This window comes from Homalodisca vitripennis, chromosome 5 (assembly GCF_021130785.1).
Source record: "Homalodisca vitripennis isolate AUS2020 chromosome 5, UT_GWSS_2.1, whole genome shotgun sequence".
Taxonomy (NCBI): domain Eukaryota; kingdom Metazoa; phylum Arthropoda; class Insecta; order Hemiptera; family Cicadellidae; genus Homalodisca; species Homalodisca vitripennis.
The window spans coordinates 131,066,083-131,091,193 of record NC_060211.1 but is presented as its reverse complement, the minus strand read 5'-3'; the positions used below and the strand labels follow the sequence as shown (position 1 = coordinate 131,091,193).

The following is a 25,111-nucleotide window of genomic DNA, read 5'->3' as shown; positions in this document are numbered from 1 at the left end:
ATTCGGTACTCAACTTTGGTGACTTTTGCCAAGAAAGAGTAAATGTTAAGTGCATAGGATAGAGTAATCGAGAAATTGATTCCTGACCCGACCTTAACCTAAAATATTTCAAGAGTAGGCTAGCAAACTAAATCTGACCTCGTAATTTGGAAACTGTTGGCTGCTTGCCGCGGATTAAAAAGTTACTTAAAACTTTGCCCTCTAAAATATAGGATGACGACATCGCCGTTGACAAGATGTGCACATCCCCTCTCGTCAATCACAGGCTAGAGGAAGTTCTCGGAATGAAATCAGCTGGTGGGTTGCCAAGATGGCGGCAGCGCGGGAGACAGTGCCAGTGTTGGCTGATGAAGCAACGAACCCCCGGCCAGGTGCTTGTGAAGTAGCCAGTTTCGTTTTATCCGTCACCAGTGCACAGTTCAAACACCTACTATTTTCTATTTGTGTTTTTAACTGTAAGTATGCTTTGATCTATTATAAGTTTTGTCTTATAAGTGTACCTTATCTGGAACTTCTATCACTAACGGTTTCTAAGTGACCTGATTTAATTCCTGAAATATCGGTTCGATGACAATTGGTATTAGTGACTTAATGTTTTGTTAAAATATTTATAGCTAGATTATCTTTGGCCAATGAATTTAGGTTAAGTTTATTAGTCTGCTTATTAGTTTATTAAACCAACACAATAATAACTTTCTTAATCTCAGGAGGCGATTATACTGTATACTAAATGTTAAGTTCATCTCAAAACTTTAGAGCTTGGGGGCTGAAACATTGTTAACTTGTTCAGATTATAAATTATGTGTACGATATTGGCTATCATCCAAAACAAACCCGTTTAAATTTGGAACCTGGAATATTTACAAACACATCAGAAATGTTTCTGTTCTAAATCATGAATTGCTCAAACTGAACATGAGATAGTGCTTCTTAGCACTAACCTCGCCTGGTGAAATAAGACATCATTTACATGTTTACGACAAGGCGACTTAATGTCGCTGACGTTGACCCTTTCCCTTGAAACGTCCATGTTCTTACTCTTCTGAGACTGTTATAACAGTATACTACTGTTCGACTTCATAGTAAAAGGGTTAAGCTTTATAACGAAATGTTGTTATATTTTTGTGTAAATAATATTCAAACCATGTGGTAATTTTGTATTATTCACAACCTTGTTTTTCGGTAAAGCGAAGAAAGAAACTAACTGATCGTCACCCGCGTTAGAAGTCGCGGAGGTCGAAATGGAAGTGTAGGTGCCGAAAGGGTTAAATATATAAAATAAAATTTATCTTTGATAGTATTTTTATCAGCTTTATACCCTCGAACAATAAAATTATTAGACCTTAAATATTAGTTAAAAACTACGAGATTCTTAAAGCCAAGGTTTGATGACGCTGATTTAATATTGATTTTCGTGTATGACACTGACGGTTAGTTTTTAATATAAAAAGAATTTACTTTCCAGTTTAAGGACTATTATTAAGAATGCTGGTTGGAAATGTTAACTATCGTGTTCTGGTGTTAACTGAATTCTCATTCTAGTCGGAAACTTTAAAGAATCCAATACATTGATCCTTAAAAGTGCTATAGTAAACAAACTAGAACACTGTGTACTTTTTTATGAGCGAGCGAAAGTGCTATGCCCGAAACGAAATTCTAACACGGATCCATACTGGCATAAGGCTGAAAGTTTGAAGCAAGCGTGCAGTATTGGGAGTAATCAATGTGTGAATGATGATACAAGATTCATGGCGTTATTTTATTTAGGATATTTATTGATGACTACAAGATAATTTTGTTTCATCTTAACACTGCATTAGTGTTAATCTTAAATGCAGTATGAAAAATATTATTCAGTTGTGATGTTCAACGTACGTTAGTTACTTTATACTAACTCTATCTCGCTCTAAAACTGCTCTTAAAATGTACAGACTTTAGGAACTGCACTTAACTTCATCCAAACTTGCATCGTTAGCCTCTAACAAATAAATTTTGGTGGGAAATATAATCAGATTTCCAAAAATTGTGTAATAATATTAATTTTAACTCGGATAATTACGCATAGCAAAAAATAGTGGTTAGGGTATTCCAAATGTAACAATTTGCTACAGTGATTTTAATTATATTGCTATTATTTAAACAAATCTTAATTAATTTAAAATCCGAGTTAGTTACAAATCCTGGTTGTGTTTACTGCAAGCAGGGAAAACGAGTAGCCTTTGATTTATACTCAAAAGTGATGTCACTTAACAAACATTAGGCTATATACAAGTGAACTAAGCAGATTCAGTGTTCAGTTTTGCTTGGACTAGACTCTTAGTGGTTTCACTCTTAGCGTATGGTGGAGTATATAAGGGCCGGTACAACTAGCATCGAAACTGGTCATCCGACAAGACGGAAAAGAGAGCAGAACAAAATTGCTATGAATTATTAAAGAGAATAAATTTCAAGAACCAATATTATACTAACCGCCATGGGCGTTGTGTGGGGGTGAAGCGATGTGCAGGGTTTAGGTCTATCTCGGTCTATGGTGAACACAATAGAAACTGATCATTAGCGCAGTCTACTTCTTCTATTAACCCATAAACTTACCCTAATTAAAATTATGGCATAGACGGTGTACACACGCTATAATGACCTGTAAGTAAACAACAGAGCGGTCATTCCACGCAGACGCAGCTAGCAGCAAGGTCTGTCATTGTGGTTCGAAATTTATAGCTCATATTAGTTATACTACCATTAAAACGTTCTGGTGTTTCTGTTCAATTTATTTTCTTCCGCTTGTGGCTACTGTAAACTTAATTGCGTATTTCGTTTTTAATAAAGATGGCCAGTTTTACTGTGACAAATCTTTAAGTACAAAGTTGTAATTATTTTGTTATATCCTTTGTCTAAAATACATACGATGATTTGATAGTGTTATAGTTTGACAGTGTTGGTCATGGGAGAAAATTTTAAAATAGATGCGCTTGTGATTTGTTTTTATTTAATCAAATTGTATTACTTTTAATCAGTGTTTTTATATTGTTGAAACAGAATAAATTTTTTTTTGTATACCTAATTTGTATTATTATTTGATTATCTTAATAGCATTTGACTAGAAGTTTTGTTGCTGTTAACAAATTCAACACCAAAGTTTTAAAATTGGTACTTAGGTTTTTTATTTCACATGACGCGTGCAAGAAAAAGATTCTTACTTCTGAACGTACCTAAGTTTTTTTACATTTCCTAAAATATCTTTTAGGTCATTTAAACTATCTATCAGCTAGTTGCGTAAAGGTTTGCACAAAGTTGAAATTTTAAGTATGGTGCGTCCACCCCACACAATTTATAAAACACTTCGAGTGCTAAAATTAAATCTTGACAATCAAGAGGACAAAATATAAAATAAATTAACCTCAATAAACGCTTAGCGACATGGTTAACTGCTGGGGTCTAAGCCATTAGTAACATAAGTACAACCTACGTACTTTAAGTATGGTGCGTCCACCCCACACAATTTATAAAACAATTCGAGTGCTAAAATTAAATCTTGATAATCAAGAGGACAAAATATAAAATAAATTAACCTCAATAAACGCTTAGCGACATGGTTAACTGCTGGGGTCTAAGCCATTAGTAACATTAGTACAACCTTTGAGTTATTTATGTGATCTTTCTTCAAACAAACAAACGAAATATCTTTAATTTATTATCATATTTGCAGCTGCATTGCATTTTTTTTAATAAGTTAAAATCATATCACGTGGTCGTTTTACTAAACTTTCCTTCACAAAAAATAACAGTTCAAAAAGTTAAAATTTGTTTAACTCAAACAATGTAAACAGTTTAACGTGGCACCTAATTTTAAAAGTCTTTGTAGAAAAGTTTATTTACATAAATTATGTGTGTATTTTCAGTCTTATTTTAGTGGAAACTGAAACGGTGTTTTATTTTTTTAATTATTTTTTAATACCTTGATTTGATATTTTGATGCTGTATAATATTTTTGAAACATATTTTTGTTGACTAGATATTAAAGCTATTTACCGAGAATTATCGGTTCTCTATTTTAAAATGTGGAGATTCTAACTTGGAACCTCCAGTTTTAGTATATCTTTTACATAAAACGTAATGTAATGTTTTAAGTTTATTCACTAAATCCCATAGGATTGAAATTTGATTCTTTTTTTATATCTGTAATAATTTTCCCTTTATGGAAGATGTGCGTGTTGAACATCTAAGGTTACTCATTCTGTATACAAATAGATAAAGTTGAGACAATATGATAGAACTTTATTTTTTATTTAATAATATTTATTTCTTTAACGACCATAACAGAAATACACTTTAAATATTCTACAAATCGCGTTGTTGCATTCAACCTGATATTATGCTTTTAGTAATTAGTAAATATAGTTCTCGAGCAGAGAAACAAATTTCCCGAATATCTTTTATGTATCGCCAGCCAGTGCTGCCAACTTACCAGAACTTCAAGTTAATTTCTACGATAAATAAACCGAACATCACCAACACTAATAAATATCTGTGAGATATTTTACTAGGCCTACCTCGTATATAAATGAACCCTACTTTCCACAGTTCTTGACCTAGTGACAAGAGGTCACAAAATACGATATGGAGTCACTTTTAGAGAGAATTGAAGTCAGTACACTTTTTGAGTACGTTCTTTTAAATCTGTTTTGTTCTTACAGATTATCTGACTAAATTCACAAAATACTGAGTAACTTTTTTTAATTAAAGTCAGTACACTTTTTGAGTACGTTCTTTGAAATGTGTTTTCTTCTTAGAGATTATCTGACTAAATTGAAGCATTATGAGATGGTAAATGAAATCTCTAAAATATTTAATTGAAAATTCAGTGTAGTACTTGCCTTCTATCACTAGGCTCTTTAATTTAATGTATCTTAGCCCAAGATCACTTTCATGCTGATACGATATTGTACTGTTTACACTCCTACAGTGTATGTTTAAAAAAGTGTTCGGTAATATCTGAAGGATACACGAATTCTAGCCAATATATAAATTTACATTAGCTATACATTAATAATTAATATCTTCTTCTCCCTTTTCCATTACATTTGACCAAACTAAATTATTTCACTAGGTAATGTTTCGTTTATAGGGCATACTGTAAGTTATTAACATTCCTAATAAGTGTCAATTTTATACTAATTTATTATTAAGACTAGTTTACTATTTTTCCCTACATGACAAAGCCAGTAGTAAGGTGTTTTCAACACAAAAAGGTCGCGTTTCGGCTGGATTTCAATGTCCTCCTGTACTTGTTTCTAATTTGCATGCATCCAATATAACTACGTAATATTAGATTTATTTGTTTAGTCTCTTAAAGAAAACTAATTTAATAAATCTCATTGGAGTCCTTTATCTCTGAAAGGCTATTTGGTGTATATATTCATAAACTAAAAAGTACTATTTGGGTCAATTCCATACAGTCATGTTTCTGGGCAACAAATACTCGTAATATGCTTTAGTACCATGCTCAATTTAAACCCCATGGAATCAAACATTTCTGGATTAAAGCAGAGAGACCAGGATCTGCAGTGCATTCAGACACAGCAATTACTCTGTTTGGTCGGCGGACAGAACTAGTTGAAAGTTGACCGGAGTGCTATGTTATCTACCTCACGCTGTAGTGTCGCGCTAGCTCTGCCACGCTGACCCGCTCACCCACTGTTGAGGCGTGCTCTATTATTAGACTGTTTAACGCCAGACATTTAAATGAGCCGTGGTCTACATTGCCCACAGCATTCAACTGTTCTCTCTTCCTGTTCGGCTCTTCTATCTTCATTTATTGTCCATCACACCACTGTATTTAACATTCCAGGTAATTTGCTCTTTCTTACCCAGAACGAACCAGTGGTAGGATACACGAGAGGACTCAGACACACAAGGCAAAGGGCTGGATGAGATCAGCACTAACCTCCTAAATGACGTGGAACATTGTTAAAGTCCACTCTTTGGCGTTGACTTCCTTGTTAGAATTGGTCACTAGGCTAGTAGTTGACTTACCTCAAAATTCCTTGACTTCCTTGTTAGAATTGGTGACTAGGCTAGTAGTTGACTTACCTCAAATTTCCTTGACTTCCTTATTAGAATTGGTCACTAGGCTAGTAGTTGACTTACCTCAAAATTCCTTGACTTCCTTGTTAGAATTGGTCACTAGGCTAGTAGTTGACTTACCTCAAATTTCCTTGACTTCCTTTTTAGAATTGGTCACTAGGATATTAGTTGACTTACCTCAAATTTCCTTCACTTCCTTGTTATAATTGGTCACTAGGCTAGTAGTTGACTCACCTCAAATTGCCTTAACTTCCTTGTTAGAATTGGTCACTAGGATAGTAGTTGACTTACCTCAAATTCCCTTGACTTCCTTATTAAAATTGGTCATTAGGCTGGGAATTTATGCTACTTGCTAAGAAAAATTCTGTCTAAAGTAATATTTGTAATACAGGCAAAAGAACATATATGAACATAAAGGATTATCGATGATCCTTGTTGGAAATCTAATACCATAGGGTAGATTTTCATGTCCTATTGTTAATATGGAAATCACAAGTTCCTCATATTTCACCTCCCTCGCTCACCTTAATAAATCGTCCTTCTTCTCATATAAATACAACATTGCTCGAATCGCAGCTGGAAAAAGTTGACTAATTACAGTCCATATCTAACCATAGTGTAAGTACGCTGGCTCGCTCTTAAATTAATATATGTAACATTCTTAAACATTTGTTCAATTTGACTATGCAAATTACGAGTTATGACTTTTCCTTCGTAACATTTTCTTTTGTTCTGAGATGAATGCACTATATTTCAACAAGATTGAAATCCAATAGAGAGATCTCGTTTGACTCATGGATATCGTATAAGTGAATGTTCAATAAAGCAGTAGATGACAAACCCGCTTACTGAATAGAATGACGTAAAACATATTTTTCATTTATATTATTGAAAGGATTTCTTTATTTTTTGTATGCCGATTTAAGGTATCTATTATTTTAAATACATATTTGAAATTAATGAAAGACTGTCATTCTCTAGATGTCTCTTTTACGGATTAGGAAGACATCCAGCAATAAGACTCTGCATCATAGCCTTCCATATTTCTAATGTTCACTAAATTTATATGCTGGTTGGAGTTCGTATATCCTCCACATATTCCTGAATACATGTTTTTAAAGAACAATGTCGAACTTGTAAATAAGTATAAAAATTAATAAAACGTTGTATTCTTGGGCTTAAAAATGACTGTTATAAAAACGAATTGATACCTAATTTGTGTACAATATATCATATCAATATAAAAGTACGCTTAAGCTAAGGTGGATAAGATTAAAGGGCCTAGTAATAATAGAGGGTAAGTACTACAATAAAATTTTAATTTCGTTTTTTAGAGATTTCATTTACCACCTTATGATGCTTCAATTTAGTCAGAATAGTCTATAAAAACGGAACAAATTTCAAAGAACATACTCAAAAGGATTACTGACTTAATTCTCTCAAAATGTTACTCTCAAATTTTTCTATCACTATTTTCTGATCTCTCGTCACTAGGTCAAGAACCGTGGAAAGTATGGTTCGTTTATATACGAGATAGTAAATATCTCAGAGATATGTATTAGTGTTGGTGATTATTGGTTTATTTATTGTATTGTAGAAATTAACTTGATATTTGGGTAAGTTGGCAGCACTGGCTGGCAATACGTCAAAGATATTGGGTTGATGTATTTCTCCGCTTGAGAACCAGATTTACTAATTACTAAAAGCACAATATCAGGTTGAATGCAACAACGCGATCTGTGCAGTATTTAAAGTGTATTTCTGTTATGGTCATTAAAGAAATTGTATTAAATAAAAACAAAGTTCTATCATATTCACTCAACTCAACTTTATCTATTTGTATACGGGGTGAGTAACCTGAGGTGTTGAAAACACATCTTCCATTAAGCAAAAATTACTACAGAAACCCGATTTATCAATTAGAAAAAACACAATTACTAGTATATCCGGTTGAATGCTACATCGCAATTTGTACAGGATTGAAAGTGTATTTTAGTTATAGTGTTTTAAATGTTTAGTAAATTTATAAACATTAATAAAAATTAATAGTAAATATCTCACAAATTAATGTTCCGTGTCCGTTTAAATTAAATTGACAATTAATTAGGTATTCTTACCTCCATAAAATCCAAGAAAAAAACAACAATTAGATGTCAAAGTTACATGTTTCAGATATGAAATTACAGGTTAAAATTATGACTGTCGATGGATTATATTTCAACCTGTAGTCTGATGATGGAATGATTTCCGAAACTTTTAACTTTAAAATTTCCCTGTTATTTTTGGATTTGATAGAGGCAAGAATACCTAATCAATTATGAAAGTATTTGTGTTCAACAGCTGATCACCAAAACACGCATGTGTTGGTTAGGCAGTTGTTCGAAATCCATAGCCAAACTTAACATTTATCCTCCTCCGTAGACCAATGGTTATAGTCTCGGGTTTCTAACTGAGAGATCACGGGTTCAAATCCCGGGGAGGGCCAATAATTTATAGACACGAAACAGTGTGTGTACTTTGAAAATAAACCAGTGTACATCGAAGATTACATAGCTGAAGCTGAGGCTTAAAAGAGAAAAAAAACTAAAAATAAGCTGATTGGTTGTAACAGTTAAATAACATGCAAATATTCGTTCTGGTTCAGCTACATTAAGTTTGAACGGCCACCGTAGTAAAACGAAATGGTGTACTAAGCTAGCCGATGAACTAAGTTTAAAACTGTTTGAGTTATTCCTGTTTAGTCGAGCCACGTTATATACCATATAAATGTATACATATAAACTTTTTAACAGAGTATTTTTGAGCTCTGTTTAAAAAATGGACTGTATTGGGGTCATGTTGGGTGAAGTTATGTAGAAATGTTCGGTAAGAGCCAACATGACGACAATTTTAACAAGCTGATTTTGTCATACAACATTTATTCAAAAACTACACTATGCTTTATTTTCAGAGATATTTTATAGCAAGATATTTAAACGTGACGTATAGGTAGCCTACACTATAACAAAATCTACCATAAAAGCTACGATTAACTGGTCACAGTTTTTGTTATTTCTTTTCACTTTGTCGCAGTGTTCTTCAGATTAAATAATTAAACATTGTTATAACATTTAATTTCATAAGGAAATTATGAATGTGTGCACGTGAGGTAGCCCACTCGAAATTTATTTCTTTTGACAGTGTAGGATGGCATATTTACAGTTGCTTAAAGAATAGAAACGGAGGGACTGATCGATGAAATTGCTCAACGAACATTGGAATTGTGACTACAATTTTTGAAAACGAGCAAGCGCAGCAATCATTTAACCATTTCAAATGAAATCCAAAGCAGTTCACCAAGTACAATAACTTTATGGCAAATGAAACTATTGAGAAAGTAGCATGTCTGTTTTGTACTAATGAGGAGCAATAAGCTGATTAGGTAGATGAAAAACGATATAATTCCTCGGTCAAGGAAATACGATGATATATGGAACAGAGGCGTCATGTTGCAACATTTACATTGAATAATCAGAGTAAACAATCATAAACTGAAATTCCTCTAAATTGGCCATGCTGACATCGGTTTTATGTCAAAGAGAATATTATTTGGCTTCCCCGGAAATCACACCCTGACTTCTTGATTAGAGCACCTCTCGGTCGCGTTTTCTTTTTGCAAAATTAGTTGTTTGTTGCTTGCCATTCTACCCCTTTTGTGAAATTAACTCTAATAAAATCTAAAGAAATCGCTTCTGCTTTTTTCCATCTTTAAAACCGCCGGACTGGACACTAGTTCATAATATATATCCAGCACAACACAAAAAACATAAGAACATAATTTAATTCTTGCGTAAAATTTATTATTGGACATTCATGATTTAAAATAATAACAGGATCTCAGCCATTGGCTATCTTTGTGTGTTATGAAAATACAACACTAGGTTTCGAGGGTTTAAATTTATCTTCTTTGGGTGTAAAATAAGTTTAAGCAAACTCAAATCAGAATATAGCGATTAACTCGCCAAAGTGAAAATTGACATCAGAAAAAACTCTAAACGAACAAAACCAAGGATACCTGAGGTTAAGAGCAGTAAAAAGAAGCACAACTATCGTAAGACTGCACAATACTTGCACACTACACAACACATGCTGTACATACCAGAGGAGATGAGAGACTGAGAATTCACCGCCACAGATTGACTTGAACTAAAGTTTCTCTTAATTTTTGACACCTGAATAAGAGGATAGATACAATCCTCAAAACGTAGTGCTGTATCTTTGTAACATATAACTATAGAAATTGACCGAAATCCTGTTATATTTTCAACATAATTATTTACATTTAGTTTCAAAATATAAACACTGTACCTTTTATTTTACTGCCCCTACACTAAACTTTAAGAAATATGCTATGATATCAAAATATAAAAATCAATGTCCGTTACTTTTATTAAAAATGCAATTAACACTAGGCTATTTTTTCCTATAGTATAATCAAATATTCTTGGGGTTTCCAGTACTTACGAACATGTAGTATATCACCTCTGCAGTGCCATTAAGTCAGAATCGTTTTCGATTAATGATTTTTTATTACTTATTGGTATCATTCTCATGCAAAGTCGTGTAATCAACTTTTATCGATATTCAATAGCTGCGGGATAGCCTATAACTGAACACGCTGTAACTATAGATTAGTGAGAAGCAGCAACAACCAATCGTACGAGTACATTGCCATTACTGTAGACCAGTTGAAGCGTAAAGTATTTCCCAATACGTTAAAAATAGCCTACGAGTAATCAGTTACTCATAGCCATTCAAAGCTCGGAAAGTGGGACACAAAAAGCAAACACTGGATGGTAGGGCAGGGAGTGTTGTCGAGGTGCCAAACCATGGTTGGCTCAGTATGAGAAGTTGGCTTAACCTCTTACCCAACAGACGTCCATAGCAGACTCTATCCGACCTTGGAGCCGGGCTGGCATCAACTCTGTTGACACTTTACTCTCAGGGCTATGAAGAAATCAAAAGTGTTGCACTATGCAATTTGTAACACTTGCTGTTACAAAACAAAGTGCTGTTTATTTACCCTACTTATATTTAAAGGCCTAAAAAGCTATAAATTCTAATTGAAGTTTAAGATTGAATTTATAAATACAATGCTTCCTTATTTCAATATACATTATTAACAAACGTATTCTTGGTTTGCAATATTAGCTCTGGGCTATAAATCCTGTATCTATATATAAAAATGAATGTTTGTGTGTTTGTCCTTTATGGAATCGTACACTATGTGACAGATTATTATGAAAATTTGTAAGTATATGTATTTTTCCACGGAGAAGGTTTATACGCTTTTCCCATTGATGTAACTCGCCACAGGTGGGTCTGCAAAGGATCAAAGTTTTCAAAGCGCATGCACATTATAAACTGCAATTACGAGACAGTTAATTATATTAAATAGCCAAACTCTATTGGAAGGCGCTAAGTTATGGTGTATATTTGTCTTTAAAATAAATGTTTTGTTGAACTTAAAAGTTGAGTGTTAGACCACTTTATAATAAAGTACATATACGTGTACAATGGCTATAAACATACACTTTTATTGAAAGTGGTAACAGGACAAACTCTACATCGGCAATGGAAATATAATTCACTTGAACCAGAAGTGCTCACATACAGGAAAAGCTTACGAAATGCGTGCGAAGCCGCGGGAAACAGTTAGTTATTTTATAAAATAGGACCCGCGTATTTCAAAGGTTTTTGTAAATTCTAACTGAACCTAATGTTTAAATTTCATTACATATACTACAGCTACTCAATTTCTATCAGTTAACATCGTATTCTAGAGGAGGAGAATTACTGTAATTTGCCTTTACACTCTTTAGCACAGCTAGTGAATTTCTGTCAGTTAATATAGGCTTTGTGTTAATAATGTAATTGTTGTTAGTCTCAGTACTAATTTAGTAAAATTTCTTCTGATCTAGACATTTATTCAGTAGAGGCTACATCTAAAGCTATTTTGAACTCTTATTATTAACCAAAAGTTTAACTTTTTACTGTATTTTATATAAATTTTGTCTTAAAAATTCATTCTGATCATAGCTTTAATATTTATCTTGACAAATCACATGTTTATTCAAACAACGTGTTTATGAAAATATAAACTTATTTTATGTCATTACATTAAATTAAAAGTCTGCGATAAGAGATCCCATTTGCACTGTACAAGCTCAAAACGTAGGTTCTCTTTGAATCGATAGAAAAACTATTCTTAAGAAAATTATGACGTCAGCGAAAGGGTTAAAAAATATAATTGTTTTCAGGTTATAATTGTTTCCCATCTGTATAAACTAAAACTCAATCTTCAGATACAGACATAATGCCAATCATTTCGCTACAAATTCTATGAAATTACTCTCATTTGGTTAAATAGTTTCTACTGTCTTAACATTTATCTTTCTCAAAAACTGGACGTTGTCGATATTACCTCAGTGAAGACGAAACCTGTCTAAGTTAGCATGAATATTGTATTTGGTCGTGTTCCAATGATAGTTGTAATATTTACATTGTTACGTGATTCTATTTTATGTCCTCTTCAATTATTTATGCCAGAGCTGCGAAGAAATTAGTCTAAAAAAGGGAAGTGTAGTGAATGGAATAGTTTACTTTTCAAAGTTGTGAATAAAATATTTTGCAATCTTAAACATAAAATTATTTTGGTTTAGGTTTTACAATTTTCTCCGGAGCAAACAATTACATCAGCACCGTCAGTTATCATCATTATTTCTTGGTGCTGCATCAATTCATAAAATTTATTCTCTTTGGTACTACAATCACAAATTAACAACGAAATAACAAATTTCATAAGCCCGCAACAATAATAAAATAACTTTAACATTTCCAAAATATTTGTAAAATATGAAAAATTGGAATATACATTAACACACGTTTTATTGTATTGCTAATGTTATAAAAATAAATAGATTGTATTATAACTTAGGGTGCAATACAAATGTGCACTGCAATATTTCATTGGTAGCATAAATAATTAGTATAATACAAGAAAAGTGTCAGTAGTTCAATTTGACTTTTCGATAGAGAATCTTTGACACATAAATCATGACATTCTTTTACCTGAATTATCGAACTACGGTATCAGAGGGACTGCTTACGAATAATTCATAAGTTGTTTGAGAAATTTAGGCAATATTATTTAAAAATTACAGTTTTTAATTAGTGTATAGAGGAAATAACACAGAGTGCCACAAGGCTTGTCTTTAGCAGCGTTGTTGTTTCTAATCTATATTTATCCTCAAAAACATTACATTAGGTCGAAAACATCCGATTTAATGTCAGTTTATTTTCAAATATTAATAATTTATTGCATTGGCAGTCGAAGGTTTAATTATCTGTAAAGGTAGCTTTAATTGAAAAATAAAAATACATTTTAAACCATTTATGTAATGTTTCATTATCTCTGTATGCTAGTTAGTGTATTATGTAGCTAAGGTTTGATCTACTGTAATTATGTTTGATGAAAGTGAAAATTCCGTGCCCCCAACACATTGTAAAAAAGTAAATACATACCTTATACAAAATATAAAATGTTTTATATAAAATATTATTTATTGTAGGTGTCTGATGTACACTAAATTCATTTTGAATTATTAAAGCGTGATAAGCAATTTTTTAAGTTATTTTAAGTGTTTTAAGTAAAAATATAAAACAATTAAAAAGTTGTTAAACGGAATTTATAATGTACTATTGTAATTAGTAATATACTAAACCAGTATATGTAGACCTACGTTTATTTTTTTATTCTTTTTTTGCTACTGGTGCTTATATACCTACATTCGTGTACACGAAACGTTTTTCACAAAATTACTCTTTTGACTTGGAGAAGGTTATAAATAAATATTTCTAACTAAAACCAAAACTCAATTTTTTATATTATTATAAGTGAATCATTTCAAAAACCATTTCCTGCATACTCGTTGATCAGTCTTTAAGACACATTTGAACTTAAACCAGTCAGTAATCGTGTGACAGAGATAATATCAGATGCATGGCAAACCAAATTATTAACATCAAACTATATGCACTCATTTTTTCGATTAAAAAATCACTTTTAATTAAACAACTCTGGAAATAAAACATAATGTACCTTGAAGTACGCGTATAGAAATTTACAGATGTTTTACACAATAAATCAGCCCTCTGAAAAAAATTAATGTGAAGTCATAATAAAAAATATGTTACTGAGGATGATACAATCGGGACAGGGTGATAATGTGAACTGAATTTCAACAACCATATAAACAATTTCGAGTAAGTTCTGGGATTGGAGAAATAACTAGGATAAGTCTAGAGATCACGTTCAGCACGGACAGATTGGTTTATTCTTCTCAAATTACTGCCAAGTCACGACAGGACAACCATATGTGTGTCGTTAAATAAATCTTTCAGCATCTATATTTAAAGTTGGATAAATACAGGAAAACTCTGATCATTTTACGATGAATATAGAGCTATTTATATTAGATATTTGAACAATTATATATAACCAGGACCAAGGGAAAAAGTGCTGAAAATTAGAATGTGAATCCTTTATAGTACGTATGAATATGACTTCAAGGAATGATAAGTTTAGGATCTAAGACTCAATTAAATAACATTTTAAATGAGATATTATTTGAAAAGTACGTCTCTTAAATGAACAATTGTTATGAATTATATTTTTGTATACAAAAACATACCATTCATTTAAGTAATCTTTTATTGACGTATTGTAAAAGAATGCATACTCTTCATTGTAGTCCGTTACCTGTTGTGATGATTTCAAGGTGCCTCCAAATACTACAATTCATTGTAAAATAAAGAAAAATGTTTTTTTTTCTCAGGTAAAGCATTGTAAAGAACAAAGACTGAAAATTGTTTCAACAATAAAAACAACAATTTCACAGAAAAGAAATTTCACTACCTTAAGCATTTAAAAGCTCTGAAGCATTTTAATTATTGAGGTTAAAATAAAGTCTGAAATAGCCCTGAAATCCATTATTTCACACTTTAAATTTTAAATTTTGAATGTACTGGTTTCTTGTGTACTAGAAGTAATCTGTAACCAGTGGGCCCCGGCAGTCCTCCCCTCCCCTAATTACCTTCTAGACCAAACCCTTAATTATAACAAGTTATTTTTCTATATAACATTAAATTAAGTTCATAGTTTGGCCACATCGATTTATACATTGCAATTGGATTTGAATACTGATTGAAACGATAAAACTAAAGGTAAAAATAAAAATAAACAAAAAACGGATACGAACTGAACAAAAGAAAGTAAAGTTGCTTACTAAGGAGTTATAAATGAGCACTATTTACAAATGTTTACAATAAAAAGGAAGAACATGATGACGTGAGTAAAGAGCTTAGAATGTTACGTTCTACACAGGTCATGCGTAAGCGTAATTGGTATCGTGCAATTCAAATATCAGTATCTATTGCTAAACTTATAAGTAGACATTAAAACTCATTACAAATAACATTTTTTCTTCCAAATTTAACCACTTAGGTTCGGTCAAATTATGCTGTGATTTTTTTTGTAAATAAGAGTCATTTCTCTTTAAGAAAACTTCCCTGAGGAGATCATTTTTTGAATTTTGAGGGAAAGCTACTGGAGATTAGAATTTAATGTACTCGTATATAAGTTATGACTTCAGTGAAATACTTAGTTTTAAATATTCTAATTTTAAGAAAATTATATTTCCAGTAAAAATATCTGTAATTAAATATTATTTAAGTAAACCAAATGTTGTATGAATAAAACATATCACTTACTTCAGTCCTCTTTCATCACGCGCTGTAACACCTTCACTGTAAACTTCAGGTGTTATTATGTGGGCGTGATAACTTGATCAAAACTCCTATTTTAAATGCGTACGTTGACGCAATCAAAACGTTTTCTGTTTTTTATAGTGATTAGGAAAGGTATATTGAATTATCATGCTTGGTAGTTTTTTAATTAAAAATAGGTAACTGGACATAACACCGATTGTATTACTTTAATGAGGAATGTATTATCACAGTAAATACAATTTTAAACTAAAATGTGAGTAAATAAAAACATACAGGTTGACTGAAAAGTAAGTTTAAAGGGGTAAAACATTCTTTTTACACCACATGCTTATCTCCTGTCGTTTTCCCTCAGTTGCGATCAAAATTAAAAAAAAAAAAAAAAAAAAAAAAAAAAAAAAAAAAAAAAAAAAAAACATCTCCTCAGGGAAGTGTTCTTAAAGGGAGGGAAACGACCCTTATTAAAAAGAATTATCACGACATATATAAAATAACAACAACTTTTAAGGGTGCACAACTTACTTTTCAATCACATTGTACGACTTCCTTCAGTCATATTTCATACACTCACCATAAAACTTTCACTCACACCCTTATATTCAGCTGTTATTGATCATTACAGTAAATACATTTTTGAACCAATTTATTATACATTTGACAAAACATTAACAAATTTACACAACATTCATAAAAAACATGTATGTCTTTACCGACAACTCCAAAGTTTTGGAAGACAACAACGGAACTCTCTCTTCCCCCACAAGTCCCCTGATACAATTTTAGATGCACCACTGGTTTCCACCCTCGTTTACAAGTTATCAATTTCATAAAATGATCGAGATTGGGTAAGAAAGAGACTTGAATGGCCATGCCTTTCTAAACCTTTTGTAGCTATCTTCACCTTCTCATCAAAGTTATCTTGAACATTATATACCTTCTAGTTCTTTTGTGTACAGCTCATTTTTCGTTAATGTCAACAGGATGGAGAGCGTCTAAGATGGGGAACGGAGACGTGTTAGTGGAGGTGGAGGAGAAGAAGGTGCCGGAAGTGCTCGAAGTACTCAAGGCCGATGGAAACTGGCCCTTCTCATTCCTGGTTAGTCATTTCTGTTTTGTTTATTGCAGATATTATGCTTTTATTTAAAGTAATATATTTTTATTGTTGTAATTACAAAAGAAATCTTCATCCAGATATATTCAATTTCCAAGGATTTAAGAAATGTAAATAAACTTTCATCTTGTTACTTAAACTTGTATTTCCCTTAAATTTTTTTAACACAGTACAAAACATATTGTATGCCATATCCAAAAAACATATTTTAAGAAGCAACATTTATATTTAATGTTTTTAGTTCAAAACTTTTTTTAATAATTAATTTTAGGTTTTGAATTTAATTACGCCAGATTTTTTTACAACTACAGGTAAATGTTTCAGTATACATAACTCCTTAAAAATTAACCAATTACAATTAACCAATAGGTTAATTAACTAATTAAACCGTTACAAATTAATTTGAGTACAATCAATTTATCATTATTTGAGACAATTAATCACAATTAATTGTCAATGGTATACAATGTCAATTTTTTTTAATAGTCCCATAGCCATAAATATCCACTTTTGTATTTCATATTACTTCAAGCAGAAAGTTATGAAATAATTAATGATTATCATTTAATACTACAATATTCATATTTGTATTCTTTTATATTTTCATATTTATTGGTTATTAGCAGTTCACGCAAATATTATGTTCATCGCACGAGATTCAAGTGAATGTTCTGGACTTGGTAATTGTGTGAACAACGAGTTGTGTCAAGTTGCATTACGCAACTGTTACGCAACTGTTACGCACCTTATTTTATTTGTATTGTATATTTTTAGTATGTGCAGAATGTTCAAAAAGGTTGTGCGTATTTAGTTGTTAGCATATTTTGAATGGCTTTCCTATCATCTGTTATAATAAATATGTAACTGAAGATAAAGATAGTTTGTGACCTGTGGTCTAACGAGACCCATGTGTAAAACACTAGTTAATACATGGTTAGAGTTCTTATTACAAAGCCGTCAACGTTTAAAGATTCGAATTTAAAAGTTGCTTAAGCAACTAGTGCGTTATAATAGCTAGAACAAAGTTGTTATAGTACTAGTCTAGGCGAGTGTCATGAACTACTTAAACAAATTGGGTTTGCAATACTTAACATGATAGTCTTGTACATTTTTGAGGACCCGACAAAGCCTTATTGAAATCGTTTATAGAACAATAACGGATAGAAGGATCCTGAAGACTGGTAAGTATGTACCTCCTGTACTAGGAAGATCGCTAGTGATTTGGGATCAAAAGACAGTCCATCTGTTTATCTGTCCGTTACTCCTATGTACGATGAATATATCAGATATACTCTTGATAGTAATATCATGAAGACTTTAAATTTCGCATGTAGCTTTCTGTTAATACTCGTACGAGGAATAGCCCTATTGATTTTAGAGTCAAAAAGTCTAAGAACAATCAGTCTCTCTGTACGTCTGTTCATCTATGTACCAACCCTTGATAGATTGACAGGTACTAAAGTCTGGAAACTTGGATCATAGATTCGTCTTTGTCAAAGGAAGAACCTTATTGATTTTTATGTCAAAAGGTCAAAGAGAGTGGTTCGTTCGTTAACTTTCCGTGCTATAACTCTTGATTGGAAGGTCATAGAGACTTGAAACGTAGAAGGTAGACTTGTTTCTCTTGTTTCAAGAAAGAGCCCTACTGATTATTGGCTCAAAAGCTCATATGGAAGTCCAACCATTTGTTTGTGAAAAACTCATTAGTTCTGTTCATACTTTCTCTCAAGTTATTCGACACTCCGTTATATTAATTTAATTTGGACTGCAATTGACAACTACGACCATAAAGATGTAGAGTTTTAAAACATTATCTACGTTAAACCCATAATACACATTACTTACTGGCGTCAATATAAAAGGTTGAGGCAGTTGAACAGACGTAGTCCACTTGTGAAGACCTAATTACCTCATAGGTTAAGGATCCATCACGAGGCCAGAACAATAATATTTTAGATAAAGAGAATTTTAAACTGTAAAACCAAATTCTCTATTTCAAAAGGTTGTGCATTTCTGTATTATTTTTCAGATGCACCAGCTGATTAAACTTATGCAAGAATTCAAGAAATCAACTTATTGCAACTTCAAACAGAGGCTGTTCTTAGTTGGAAAGACCATTGATGAGGGAACAATCATTGTATTGACATCTTTCAAGGTAATACAACGATTCTATTCCTATATTGAGCGAGGACAGAAACTTTGATCGGGATTAACTTCTTCCTTCTTTATAGACAAATGTTTTTTATAAAATTAAGACTCCAGCCAATATTAAACCAAAGACATTATATGCCCAGGAACTAAAACTCTGTTCTAGATATGTTATGCTTAGATGAATTTTGTAATATTACTTAGGTCTAACAGATATTAAAGATTAAACCAAGACCCAAAGATGTTGATCTGAAATCAGTTAATTGGCTAAGCTTTAAGGAATTCCATTACTCGTGGGCTGGAATAAATGCATTTCTGTCTGTCTATTTGTTTGTCTGTCAGGCCAATATCTCGAAAACTAACTAATTTCAAATTATGCACGAGTTTTCATGATGGTGCATGTCATCCATGGGATTTGGCTGTGCGTTAGTGTATATTTTTACATTGGTCTTAGGGGTAACCATAATGGCAACTAGAAAAAGCAGAATAAATAAGTTGGTAAACAAACTAAATCCTATCATTTTAAAATTTGAACACTGCTATGGAACCTAATTTAATGAACAAAAAATCCAATACATTTGTGGCAAGATGTTTCGAGAAAGATTTTATCTATTTACTTTAAAACTTTAAGTGAAACTTCATTTCTACATACACAAAAATGCTTTCTTTCTATGATGGTGCATGCTGTAGATATTAAGGTGTACACAGACACTAAGCCCGTTACGTGACATCTGGTGTGGGCGAACTCCTGCCTTGTTATAATAAACATGCCACTGAGATTGATTTCATCACAACAGTTATTTGTATAATAACCATGAACACTGTAACATTTTCAAGTTATTAGTTGAAAGATGAATCTACAGCACCAGTACAACGTACGTGCACATCTACAGCTACGGTGACGACACGCCGAACATTGCTGCAGCGCTGTAGAATCCTGCAGTGCCCTGGGACAAGGACCAAGTTATATGTATTATAACCATGAACACTGTAACATTTTCAAGTCTATCCGCAGGAAATCTCTAGAATCAAATGAGCTGTAGATATTAAGGTGCACACAAACACTAAGCCTGTTACAGTCATGACACATCTGGTGTGGCGAACTCCTGCCTTTTTATAATAAACATTCCACTGAGATTGATTTCATCACAAGACTTATTTATATTATAACCATAGACACTGTAACATTTTCAAGTTATTAGTTGAAAGATGAATCTGCAGGGTAACAGCACCAGTACAACGTACGTGCACATCTACAGCTGCGGTGACGACACGCAGGACATTGCTGCAGCGTTGCAGAATCCTGCAGTGCCCTGGGACAAGGACCAAGTGATATTTGACGTTGTATACGGCAGCGTGAGGCCCTTCGTACTCGAGACACTCAAGGGCCGAGGAGTCAAGTATACCGAGGCTACAAACAGCCTCTATTGGATAAATCCTGAAGAACAACACAAACTTGATGAGAGGTTAGTCCTACGATGTTATTGACAAAACAAGTAGATTATATCTCAATTGCGAGTTAACATTGCCTTTCTGGCACCCACATCATTTTATCACTTAAGGTACAGAGGTATAATATTGAACAACTTGGTGTAACCCACTAAGAACTTGAGTAAATAACCACTGGAAATACAAACACTGTATGGGGTCAAGGAATTAATTCATTTATCCAATTTTGAAAATCGTTTCAGTTAAAAGGTAGTTCATGAACTCCCTCTCTGTCGACTTCTTACCTCTTCCGTGTTCATCATATTTTTTCCTTTAATGCAATACAAAACATAGTGTCTCGAAATATCTATAGGGTTTGGAATGATTCTATTTTATTACGAAATACATTAAGATACATTATACTCATGGTGTTTATTAATTTTAAGCGTATACATTTTCAACATGACTAGTGTTAATAAATAATTATATATGTACTGTATATGCAAGTTGATGTCTTGACTGATATCAACGCCCAGAAAAAAAAAACCAGGAGAGATAGAGATCTGAAATTTGCACATAGGTTTATCTAGTGTCCCAAAGGTGCACTGAAGGATCTATTTCACTGACCTCAGAACCTCCCTCAACCAGTGGTCTTTAAAGTTGCGAAAATGTTCATATGCAATGCATTGCTACAAACATAATGTTATTGATTAAAATACCCGCTAAATGTAAAAAAACTGTTCTGTATAGATAGGTAACATGACAGCACATCCATATGTTTAATTAATCTAAATGCCATTTTAAATTTGTTTACATTTATAGTCTTCAAAGCATATAGTAAGCTTGATAGTAACATTTTTTATTTCGACTTCTTGTAAAATTGCTAATGAATACAAATTTTATTCAGATAGGACAACTAAAATATTTGTTTCAATTACACAACTTTACGTTTTAGCAAATATGAAGTATGCAGAGCTTGATCAGTATCGCAATGCAGACATCAAAGACAAAGTTACTATCTAGTTATATATCAGATTTGGAATCCCGCCTTAGTTTATTTCACAGAAATAGACTTCTTAGACCTGTTTTGTTTCAAGTCAACAAAGGAAACTGTAAGTAAATAACAATGGCCATCAATTACAAAATATAAATTTATATACTTCTTGACGGTATTTTATTGACCGGGACAACTAAGTAAATTCATCATTGGTGTCAGAAACATAGTTTCTTCGAATCAGAAGTGTTCATACATGTGCAAAGCCTAAAAAGACCCATAAGTAATTTCGCTTAACATCTGAAGCCATTAACAAAGACAACTGATATAACATAAACCTAAAATATGCGTTAACTGGAAACTTTAAGGACTTTACGACTTTAGGATTCCTCCATACTAAAACAGTTCGATTGTTACTTATATCGTTGGATCTATTCCATGAAGTAACGTCGAATGAAAAGCAAGTTCTTTCACGGTACGAATAAAAACTTGTTCACTCTTTGAATTCATAGTCCCAAAACACTGTTCTTTACACTAAATCTATAATAGATCAGGGGATAGTAATATTTTTCAGTGACTATTACATATCTCTGGATTGTTCAGAATGTAAGTTTAGAACATTATGCTCAAGATGCTCCTGTTTTCAGCAGGAAATTGTTTGAGAGGCCATGAGTAACTGCTAGTATTATTATAACATTTATTGTATAATAATTTATAATAATCTATATTGTTAAAAAATTGTTCAATTTCGCTCCTAAATACCATATAAAACGATAGTCTACGCGAATTAATAGCGTGTTGTTCAATTATGAAAGGATTATAGCATCATACGAGTAAATACAGTTATGCGTATTAATTACTTTATTGCTTTAAATACCATTTTTAAAGTTTCAATTTCATAGAACAAGTTATTTATTAAAAAATTTTATTTGTTACATTCTTGTTTGGGTAGATTCATAAAACCCAGTCTGGGTCTTCTTCATTGTCTCCATGAATTTATTACATTTTTAAACTCCCTCTGAGAGCTTTCTTTCTGGATCTTGCAAAAGTATGCATTACCATTATGTAATCACCACAAATTATTAGAAAATGCTTTATTTTGAAATCGTCCATTTGCTGCCGCCATCATGTATTTATTATTTTGGAACTAACTTTTTTCAAATATGAAAATATGATATTGTGGCGATGATTCAGGAGTAATATGTTTGTGCTAAAAGTCATGAAATACCTTATTTCTTTCTTAATATATGTTCTTATACAGAACTTTTAAATAATTAATAATATAATTTAATGGTATCTCATGATAATCTTATATATACTATCTTTATGAGAAGATAAATACTGACTCGTAATAAATTATCATGGAACATTTAAATTCCGCATTAATTGTGAAAGAGGCCTTACTTAGAGACCTCTAAGTATCATTCAATCTACAATATTCAGGTTCAAAATTTCGTGAAATCGTTTATCACCCAAAACTAGCATAATAAAAACTGATTCCACCCACCGAGTAAAATAACATACGCTATATACATTTTTTTAAAGAACTTTAAATATGTCATCCTTCAGTAAACTATGTAACATCAACCATTTATATAGTGTTATTGATCGATGTAATAACTCAAAACGTAACTGTAATGAAGTTAAATGTCAATTTTTTTACATGTTAATGTCAAATACAAATTAGAAAGAATGGAATTTTATGGATCTTAAAAAGTTGCAGCTTCAAATGTAATGTAAGTTAAGCACAAATTATATATTAAGAACAATAATTAACTAAATTACAATGATAGAAAACTGTATTCAAGACATTTTATCAATAATGTGTACTGTAAACAAATTTTTAAATGTTATCAATTTTATATTTTTGATGTTATACAACATATTACTAGTTATTTATCACATTAATTGTGGTAAATAATGAACTGGTAATTTGAAAATTTGCATAAACAATAATAAAAAGTTGTATTGTTTTGTTTAGAAATCCGCCTTCAGATGTCACAATTCTGTTTTTGAATGAAGGCCACGCCAAAGAGATCAATGAAAAATGGTCACTTAAGTTCCTAGACTCTGAAAACATGATTAAAGACTGCATTCTTACTAGTTTTGGAATGGGTAAGTTCCTAACTTAGTTATATGTAGTTAATTTTCTTTGCCTCAAATATTTTTAGTAGGACATTTACTTATATCCATGAATTTAACTGAATGCTATAAAAAGACATAGTCCAGAAAATTTGTATTACCTATTAATAAATAAACGTAATTATTCTGAAATGTAGATGTATGTCATAGATGTCTTCTATAAAACTAATTTCAAAAAAATATTACTGAAAGTTATCATACACCTTCGCCAAAAATTAGTAAGTGTCCCAAAGTCTGTACTCCCACCATCTTAGTTTTTGACTGGAAAGGTTGAACACTTTCAAAACTCCTTCGAGGATGTGTCTATCTTAAATCGTTTCGTTGTCTGTCCATCTATTAGATAACACTTGATTTCATTAACGTCCTAGAGGTTTGAAACTTGACACATAGGGTCCTATTGATCCAAAAACGAACCATATTGGTTTTTGGGTCACAAATGTTAGTGGGCAGAAAAATTATCAAATAATAAGGCAAAAAGTTACATTTCAAAAAAGACGTTCATTAAGGCCTGTTTACTTTTTTATATTCTCATACCTTAATATAATATGTTTACAGCTTGCACTAATAATGTTTTTAATAAACGTAAATAAAAATAGGACTGTACTTTTTAATATTGCCAGCGTGTATGCTATTTTTGTAAATTGTGCATATTTCATAATGCTCGCACTCCCAAATGAAAGTAACCACTGTACTAATTAAAAGAAGGAACTTTAAAATCTACTATTGCTTCTGTGTAGGAGTCGTGCGCAAAAGTGACAGGAAGTTGCTGAGTCACGGTTTGTGCAACCATGCCGGCGCAATCTTCATCCTCCACACAGATCCGCCAGAACGGCGCAAGGGCTACGCCAGTTTACTGATCACTAGCATCATTCGGGAGACGATCAAGCGCCAGAGGACTCCTATAGCGATCATCGACAATAAGAACTCCTCCTCCGAGAGTCTCTTCAAGAAGTTCAACTTTGTTCCATTTATCCCCACCAAGTACTATGCCGTCACCAAAACTTGATACTGGCTGTGATATTTGCTCAATCTGTGTTACTAATTCTTCACAAGCTTTTTAAATAACATCTCAAAAATCTTCGCTAAAATAAATATATTTTTGCAAAAGTTTGCTGTTTACTTTTGTTCCTCGTCAAATTCAATCATTACTTTTGAATTTTGAATCCAATTCGAATTTGTGAGTGCCAACTTTTATTTCATAGCAGAATATACTTTTTTTGTTCGTTAGGACAAAAAGCAGAGGACATTTGTGTCGTGCTCCTAAACCTTAAGGTCTGTGGCCTAAGGTTTGCTTAAATAAAACATTCGGCGAATATAAAATCTACTAAATATTAATTTATCTTATAAATAAATTTAACTAAACTATCTACAAACTTAAA

The 25,111-nt window shown here is 32.2% G+C and overlaps 1 protein-coding gene across 1 annotated transcript; it reads left to right on the top strand.

Moving 5' to 3' along the window:
* The first annotated feature begins 298 nt into the window (after positions 1 to 298).
* LOC124362900 lies at positions 299 to 24,842 on the top strand. The gene is made up of 6 exons (XM_046817775.1): positions 299 to 455; positions 16,890 to 17,005; positions 19,050 to 19,175; positions 20,390 to 20,634; positions 23,572 to 23,705; positions 24,470 to 24,842. The coding sequence occupies exons 2-6, from the start codon at positions 16,907 to 16,909 to the stop codon at positions 24,736 to 24,738; spliced, it is 873 nt and encodes a 290-aa protein (XP_046673731.1). The 5' UTR covers positions 299 to 455; positions 16,890 to 16,906; the 3' UTR covers positions 24,739 to 24,842.
* Positions 24,843 to 25,111: the final 269 nt, after the last annotated feature.